Source organism: Adelges cooleyi, unplaced genomic scaffold (assembly GCF_023614345.1).
Source record: "Adelges cooleyi isolate 19-005CV unplaced genomic scaffold, UGA_ACOO_1.1 ACOO_flye_CR_arks_rails_tigmint_CR_PRNA_106, whole genome shotgun sequence".
NCBI lineage: Eukaryota > Metazoa > Arthropoda > Insecta > Hemiptera > Adelgidae > Adelges > Adelges cooleyi.
The window spans coordinates 227,422-237,311 of record NW_026095759.1 but is presented as its reverse complement, the minus strand read 5'-3'; the positions used below and the strand labels follow the sequence as shown (position 1 = coordinate 237,311).

Here is a 9,890-nt window from a genome sequence, read left to right as displayed (position 1 = left end):
ACTTCATCAGGTGTTTAGAGTGTGATTATAATATTGTGGTGATAACCATGTTATCTATGGTGTAAACCATATTGTTATCTACGGTAACAACCATGTTATCTATGGTGATAACCTGAATGAACCGAAGCTCGGGCTACCAGTGATAACGCGGAGGTAAAATCTCCAGCAGTAGCTGCAGCTGCTTGTGTATTTACATTTTACTATTTATCTTTTTTTTTTTTAATACCGTTGTATGTAATAGCATCGTCTTTTGTAGGCGGCCTAGGCATTACGTAGCCACCGTAGAGCGTGTACAATTCTTTACGGAACACGTCATACTTTCGAGACAACCGCCATTCGCACTGTATTGAAAACGTTCTGTAAACAATTGACTTTCTGGTTGATGCTCTACTTCCATGGCGTTCAATGGTGATTTACCATTTTGACTGTATCGTCGTGTCTTTCTCCAAGTCTTAACCGACATTATAAACGTACCTACATATTGTTTATTCCGGACAAAAGTCGTTTGTCGACCCATTTTTTTCCAAACTCCAAACATGAAAGGTAAGAGCACGTCTTTTGTCTTGCTGGTGATCGTCGAACAGATGTTGGGCGCCGTGCTATTTGCGGGTCATCTGGCCGATGCTCAAGAAATCGAAGAGAACCTAAGTGCGCACCGAAAATCCATTGCCGAACACGATCACCGATCGGACTTTCCTCACGCCGGATTCATACGTAAGTACAATTATTGTACACCGTGTTAGCGCTATCGCTCGTTTTAGGTGTTTTTACTTCTATAAATTCCAACCCATGTAATTAATCCAATAATGACAACATCAACATGTTTGCATTGATTAAAAGTTACATTATTACAAAACGCAAATCAAGCAGTCTTATTATTTGTTACTGTTATGCTGTACACGATATAAGTACAATAATTTTGAGATGTAATCCCCCAAGTGTTTGAGTGTGCACACTTGCATTAATTATTTGGTTTATCCTTACTGTATATAAAATCGTATCACATTATTACCATATGAAAATAAATGACTGTATACTATAATATTATCATGTTAATTTAGTATTTTAATAGTAATGTTACAATAAAAATATTAAGGTGGCCGAGTGGGTAAGGCATCTGTGTGTTTGACGCTCATTGTTACTTGGTATAACACTCCGTCACGGTCATTCCATTTGCAGGGCGAGAAATCGTCTGATGAAAGAGCCTAGATTTAGACTGGATCTAAAAAATGAGGTTATATCATTTACTTTTTTCTAAAAAATCTGTAATTGACATTTTTTTTTAGGAAAAAAAATTAAAAGGGAAAATTACATTTTAACCGTAGTAAATTTCTGATCAACTCTACTCGTACCTACCCTTATACTAAAAGTACAATTAAAAAAAAATTGTACATTGCTTTTATCAACATTTGTATTTCTACCATCTACAGATTCACATTGAAGTATTTATTTAAAAGTAATTTTACCGGTTTCGGTTACAATAATTTCTGTAGACGTGTTAAGATAAAAATAATGGATTTTTGGTTCCTATGACTTGATTAAAAATTAAATAACAAGCATTTTTTCCATTATCGATATCTCGACTTTTTTAAAATATAATATTACATACCTGTTGTTAATATTATTTCGATCAACTTAAAAATGTTGTCCACTTACAATTTTTATTTATTTTAGGCAGTGAAAAAGAATTGGAAGAGATTCAAAACTTACCACCGGATGAAGCAAAAGACAAGCTCAGAATAATTCTCGTGGAAATTGATTTAGATCTAAACGGAGAGATAAGCAAGAAAGAGTTGTCAACAAGATTATTGGAAACGTACAGGTGAGTTTTACTTTAGTTTAGTTTTTGTCAAACAAATTAAAACAATAACTACTTGTGACATTTACATTTCTTAGGAGTTTGTCCAACGAAGAGGCTGACTCAGAGTTTGATGACAGCGATTTGGACAACGATGGCTTCATTACTTGGAAAGAATATGTTACCGACACCTACGCTCTAAATGAAGACGATATTTCCATTTCTGAAGAAGAAGAAGATGATGTAAATATTATTTTAACCACCATCCGATCACTAGTTTTATTCTAATCATTGGTAAATTCACTTACAGGTGGCTGCAGATGAGAAAGCCATCTTTAACGCTGCTGATACTGACGGTGACCTTAAACTTTCTAAAGTAGAATTTCGCAGTTTCTACACTCCCGAAGATTACCCACACATGGTACCGTTAATTGTCAAAGATGTGCTCAACGAAGTCGATCTTGACAATGACGGAAAAGTAACGTTAGACGAGTTTCTCAAAAACAAAGGTTGATATTTAATATTGTCAATTGTTTTTTCAATGTTACCAATTATCTTCTGAAATGGAAATTTATGTGTTGTTGTTTAGGTCACGATGGCAGCGATACGGATAAAGAGTGGGTACAAGCAGAAAAGATCAAATTCCATCGTGACTACGATAGCAACAGTGACGGAGTGTTGGAAGGAGAAGAAATTATTTCTTGGTTGTTACCAAACAACAAGTGAGTTTTTCTGGCTGGACTATTAATATCGGATTGATGTACTATTCATAATTGGTGTTAAATTTTGATTCAGTAATAATTATGGACTTTGTTTAGAAATCTGAATCAATGACTTATGAAGACTGGTTGAATTTATTTTGAAATCAAAAATTATTTTTACTAATGGTGGTTTTTATTGTTGTTTTTTTAGCATGTTATCCATGTCTGAAGCCGAAGACCTGATTTCAAAATACGACCAAAACGACGACGGCCAGTTGAGTTTCAAAGAAATATTAGACAACTATAAAGAATTTGTTTTGTCGACCAACAACTATTCTCATCTCGACTATAAAGACGAGTTATAATTCTCATACTTTCAAAAGTATTCATGTTTTGCCATTATTCAGTTATTGTATAATTTATTATTGCTATTACATTAAGTAATGTAGTTTAGTAAAATGTGTAATTTAACACTTGCTTTTCATTAAACTTTCTCGTCCTTATCGATTAAACAACAGACAAGCAGTATTGTAATATATCAATTTAAATTTAGGACTCTGTAATAGGGAAAATTGATTTCCTATTTTAACAATGTATTCTACTGACTGTATTAAGTGAAAACATTCAGACAGCATTCACTTTTTAACATGACTGTTTTATTTTGCCTTTGTATATTTCTTTGAATATATCGCCCTTATCGCCACGCGCCGATAGTGTGTTGACCAAAAATTATTATCATTTTTTTTATAATATTTATTTGTAATTTATTATGTCCACCATTGGATTTAAGACTGCCGTACAATCATTGTTAGTAACAACAACAATTTCTGAGACTATTTTGTAACTGAAATAGTAAATGTAAACTGAATTTTGTAATTATTAAAATTTTTTTTTGTGACCAAAAATAATTTCAGTCATTACTGTTTTTTTTTTGTATTTTAATCAAAAGCTGTTGACTAAATATTATCATATTATACTATAATAATACATTTATATATGTATTATAACAAACTACCTATTGTCATGATTATCTTTATCGTCCCACATGTGTAAATAATAATAATTATTAATATTTGTATTTATTTATAATAATAATATGCATTTATTAAATAATACATTTTAAGTTGTACACATTTAATGTAATACTGTTAAAGTAGTCATTTTCACGCAATTGCAGGATTGCATTTAACCTAATTGACAATAGTATTCTGTGTCGTAACATTAACGTTAGGCACACAATTGAACCAAACATATTTTACTTAATGTTGTGATACTGTGTAATTTTATGTTGATTTGTATCTGTAACAAAATTACCGTCGCGGCTACCTGTTAATTTTAATTATGTGTTTTGAGACTAAAGAAATGCCATTATGTAGAATTCCTATAGTATTTAACTATCTACCTATTAAACATTGTAATGGTTCCTCTTAAGATTAATAATTGTTATCAATTTTGTATTAATCGTCCTGTGTGCGTCTAATCATTATTTTACAATTTATCGTACCCATAACTTGTTTGTTTCTGTGCTATATTATAAAGATATATGATTGTAGTTTTGTGTTTGTCAAATAAAAATGTGTTCTTGTAAGAATACCGTCAATATTTACATTTGTATTACCTGTTTCTTATTTCTATGCAGCGCTGCAACTACCGCAAGTGTAGGCAATACATTAAACCACCAGATCACGGGCCCGGGCCTCGTGTAGGGTCTTTGTATTTGTTTACCTAACACCTAACTAAACAAAACGTTCATAATTTATAATAGAAGTTTTGACGGTTTAAAAATTGTTCAGTCGTGTCTTGGTGTAGTTGAACCTACCACTGATTAAATATAATATATAGATAGGTAGTACATGGATATATATGAAATATGGCAAGCTTTAAAAATAAGTAATAACGAAATAAACACAATGAATACATGATTAATCGTTGGTAAGGGTTAGCGTCCAAATTTGGGTTGTCAACCAAGTATATGACATGATCAGTATGCTTATTTAAGTGTTCAATAACTGATAAATTAAATTTTGTAAACAGCGATTGACAATAGAGCGAAATAGTATTATTGTTTTTAGCACACACCTAAATCTCTCGTTGAGTTGTAGGGAAAAATTTGAATTGAGCTACTTTTGCAATAAAACATATGAAATTGTCAATTTTTATCAGATAGTCTTACTAAAACATATTCATACAATTCTTGGAAAAAATACAATATCTCATATTACTCCATAATAATACCTGAAACTTATAATATCAAATTGATTGTTGAAAAATAAATTTGTCTTTTTTAAAGAAAGACGTTATACTTATTTGAACACATAAAAGAAATTAAGAAATTTTCAGGGAATAAAGATTGTATCCTTTTTTAAAAAAAGTAAAACAAGTGAATTTATCCTTTTGATCAGATCAGTAATTTAATTGTAGCTATTGTGCACCTTGTATTGTAGTTAAATAATCAATCCTACTAGGAAACCACAAGTTCAAGTAATAAGTAAATAATGAAATAATTGAGTAGGTATTTTAGTCCTTAAAAATGCAAATAACCTTAAAAACGTGTTAATGCCTAAAATCACATTTGTATATGTATAATGTGTAGGTAGGTATAGACTGTGTTGTAATAAAATACTATTGAAAATAATTTAACATACTGCACAAACACTAAAATAAAATGAATTAAAAATACTACTTCTTCTTTTAAATGTACTATTACCCAACTACATTGTGTGTAATACTCAAATACTAATCTAAAAAAAATCAGTATAATTATGTTATTTAAAGTACTTTTATTTGATAATTTCAAATAAATGTATTAAAAACCTGATTCGATACTGATAAATCGCACAAACAAATAGAAATACTCCACAACATTGCGGGCTTATTTTAGCCCGACATGTAAGACACTCATTTTCTCAAGAAAATAACTACAATTTTCATGTTTTAATTTTCCAAAAAATGTTTTACCTTGTCTCGTAGGTATAATAGTATGAAATTACCAAATATTATGTACTTTTTGTAGTATTTTCCAAGCACATAATGTTATTAATTTTAAACGAAAAATGTATATAATATAATTTGATTAACTGTTTTCAAAGAAGAATAACGATTTGCTAAACATTAGACTGGTCGATAACCAGTTTTGAATAATTATTGCTTCTAGAGATGTTATCCGAGTTTTGAATTTCAATACAGACTTTGTCAAATTCGAAATAAGTCGATTTGACATTTACTCGAGGCCGTCTCGAAATCCTCTTATAATAATTCCAATGCACTACTATAATATATTAATGAGATGATTTTCAGTGAAAGGTGACCTCGCTAAAGAAGTGCAGTGTTCGCATAATGATAATAATTATACGATAGATAGGCAAGTTGGTGACTTGAGTTAACAAAAGACAACTGCGGTCATAAAAGTCATAAAGGTTAATAAAATAAATCGAGACTTTTTTTTTTCATAGAAAATATGACATTTATACCATCACAAATGCAAGTGTATGTATAAAAGTGCATAAGCATATCATACTGCGGTTTGCAAGATAATAACATTTCAGTTTTTCCGGTAAAAGACAAACGCCCATTGTTCGCCTAGCCTTTTGTATGTCCACCTTTTGTAAGGTATTCTATATCGGATAATCCCCTTAAGACATTTGGCTAAGTAAAGGTACGGTGACCAGATATAAAAATCCCAAAAAAGTACATACTAAAATTTAGCTCTTCCTCTATTATAATAATTGGTCAATGTGTGCTCTACTTATTTTGCCCAACAATGCATGAAAAAAGAGTTCTGTCCTACGAAAAAGAGTACCCAAGTCTGGTCACCATAAGTATAGGTATTATTTTTTTTTTTTGAGTTGCGTCACTGTGTAGGTCAATGAAATTGTTTGGGTAATAATCCCGTTTTGTATTCATACGAGAGTAAAAGCAAGGCGAAATCGTCAAAAAAACTAGTTATAGTCGTAAAAAAATGTACAGGTATAAATAAATGTCTAATAAAATATCATGATGCGTTTACTTGTAATATTCATAACATATTATTATAACAGTTAAGGGGCTCTACGTTAGCATTTATTAAGGCGCATTGTATAAGCAATTGTTCAATAAAACTTAAACGTAAAGCTAACATTTTTAAACATACATATATGTATATATTACCATAAGAAGAAGGATTTATTTTAATACTTAATTTTTTTTTCTTAAATTTTTACAACGCACGTAGGATCTCTTTTTGTACAAACATAATATATAGGACATAATGATAAGGTTCTACTTTAAACAGAACTTAGGGTTAAGGGAAGATATTTCTTTAAATATGATAGCTAACATTTAGATAAGCACATAATTTGGTAACTGTTGTTACCAAAACCTAATACCAGATGTTTCAAAACGGTAAACATGTTGTTCCCCTCCAAAAAAAAATTATCTATTTTGTTATAACAATTGATGTAACATTTTTCCAAATTGAAAATCATCTCAAGGTAAGAATTTAAAATTTTTTCCTATATAGAATGTTTCAATTTTATTAAAATACTTACAAGGATTAAAGCTATATATGCACATAATCTACCTAAATATTATAGCTTTTAAGTAAATACATGTATTTTAAAAAAAGACTGATAATATCAACCAAAAACGATGGGGTAAATGGTAATGGCGGTCATTTGCAATTTTTTTAAAAAATATATTTAATTTAATTTTAAAAATCATATACATAATACCTAACAAGTTTATCGTTCGACTTCAAGAAGTAACGAAATTTCTGAACATTTAGTTCCAAAGATATTTCAATTCCCGTTTCCTCACCTTTCCCTATACCTAAGAACTACTTTGGTTTAAGTTTTGAAAAAAACATTTGAATTCTTCGTGAAATGTTCAAGGCATCCATCGTAGCACAATTTAAAAATTATTTTTAGTTAATTAATTATTTGAATGTAAAAAACTGCATTTTTGTGTAAGTTCTGGTTTTAAGTAGGATGAGTTGTTTTTTGACTGAAAATCAGGCCCCTTAACGGTGGCGGCTGTCCATATACACAGCAAAGGTCTCGAATAATACCTTCAAAATAGGGGAGGTAGAGTGGTATCTTATAACGATATTTTCTTATAAAAAAAAACGGTGCTCGATAAGGAGTGGTCCCATATTATAATGTCAGTCGAGTAAGGGGAGTTTGGAGGGTATATAGAATTAAGAAAAGCCTCAAAAATATAAAGGAAAAACACCCGTCGATTCTTAGAAAAAAAAAATGTTTGTAACATTATTTATACCATATGTGCATGCTAGAATTTTAATATAAATACATATATAGTTCCATAATAAAATATGTCCTTATGGCTTATACATCCCTGACATTTCTGAGTCCTTGTTAGTTGTTTATTTTGGTATATTTGAAACGTTCAATCTACACCTTATAAATTAAATAAATCGAAACAAATGGAAATGTTTGAAAACGAATATTTTTATTGTAATTGCTAAACATATGTAACACTGCTGTAAATACTTTACATTAATACAATTTTTTATACCTAATACTTGGCCATTATTGACCTCAATTTACATTAATCACTTAAACTACAAAAAATTTTTTTGCTAGTATAATGTATGTCTTTGTTAACGGTTAGACCTTTCTTCGCAAATTAAAATAAAATTCAAGTTGAGTTTTCAATGAGTTATTCCTTCTAAAACTGATTTCGGAACAATTTCAGGAACAGTAAAAATAATACACTTAAAAGAAAATTATGTTTAATTCGTTATTTTACAAGGGTTGACCCTACGAGGAAGTTAACTTGTAAGTTAATTCTAGTGTACACTGTAAGGATATTATTGTTAAAAAATCCTCAATGAAATGCGGTACGTTTTGATACTTATGGATAAGACATTCTATTGGAAATAGCGTTTCGGACGACATACATCTGTATTTTCAGATTATAAAAATTAAAATATAACAATAAAAATAAAATATATACATATTATGTAGTGTAAGGCAAGGCTTATGCGGTTAGACAGGATCATTTTTTAAGATTTGTTGTTTGGTCACCAGATTGAACCGAATTATTATTAAATCGGCCTGATATTTTAAAAATAACATTTAAATATTTAATGCTTTAGTCGGGTGACATCTCTGGATGTCTTTCCTTCTCTGCCTTTCACGTTTTGTACATAAAATTGATTTATTGTATCTAATCGTGTAAATATTAATTAAATATACATATATATATATATTTATACAGGGTGATCAACTTATTGTGTGAACCACTCAATATCTCATAAGATTTAATAAGAAATTTAATTTTTTTTTCATACTGTTTTTATAAAATGTGATCTAAATTTTACATTTTGTTTTTTGTTTACACCTCCCTCCCAACTTAGTTTTTTTGATAGCAACTTTTGGAACTTAAATGCAAACGCATACCTACATTTCATTAACTGAACTGTACTAAACATTTTGACTGGTCGATAACCAGTTTTGGACAACTATTTTTAAAGTTATGAGAGTTAAAAAGTTAGGATGGGAGGGGAAGTGCACGCAAATAAAAATAATACCTACTCACTGTACGTTGGATGGAAAGAAAACAATTGGGGAAAATTGAGATAAAAAAAATACTTTCTTATTAAACCCTATGAGACATTGAATGGTACGCCATAAAATGATCACCCTATATATATATATATTTAAAAATACATCAGATTAATGCGATTTAGTATTAATTATGGTTCGTGGATTAAAATAAATACCATATTATACGAATATGTATGTTTGATTAATATTGTACTGCCTATTTACTTATAAATAACACATTACGTAATACATAAATTTAAACGGGTTTTCTGAAAAATCATGTTTTTTGTTTTAGTTATGCCGTTGTCGAGGCAAACACAATCTATAATGTAATTAGTGTAGGTATACATTTTTATACCTAACGACATCATAATAATACAGCTGAACTCAATAAATAATTAATTAACATAATATTATGAAACTGGTAATTATAGTTAATTGGGTTTTCCGAGAACCGTATTGGCACTTGTACAATTAATGTTATGGCGCGACAGGAATTCACTTTCAGTACAACATTAACAACATATTATTATTTTCTTTTTATGGGCAGTAATTTCTTAATAAAATGTCTACTACTAAGTGATGAGATTATGAATTTTCATTTGATTTTTGAATTGGAATACCGTTATAAGTAGTTGTCAAAATTAGGATACTTTGGTTGGTCCCATTACTGAATAGATTTGATTTAAAAAATTCAATTTTATTAATTAAATTTGAAAATGGTTCACAATTAAATCGCAACAGTTTTTTTTTACAACAAAACAAAACAACCGTTACCAACATTAAACCTAGATGAGTAACCAATGAACTTGTACATCTTTTAAGAACTGAAAACGGACCATCTTA

The 9,890-nt window shown here is 29.7% G+C and overlaps 1 protein-coding gene across 1 annotated transcript; it reads left to right on the top strand.

Moving 5' to 3' along the window:
• The first annotated feature begins 196 nt into the window (after positions 1 to 196).
• On the top strand, positions 197 to 4,059 carry LOC126837545 (reticulocalbin-2-like). Its single transcript, XM_050571488.1, has 6 exons — positions 197 to 714; positions 1,675 to 1,822; positions 1,897 to 2,041; positions 2,109 to 2,307; positions 2,388 to 2,520; positions 2,711 to 4,059. Exons 1-6 carry the CDS (start codon positions 537 to 539, stop codon positions 2,862 to 2,864), a joined length of 957 nt encoding a protein of 318 aa, XP_050427445.1. The 5' UTR covers positions 197 to 536; the 3' UTR covers positions 2,865 to 4,059.
• The last annotated feature ends 5,831 nt before the right edge of the window (positions 4,060 to 9,890 follow it).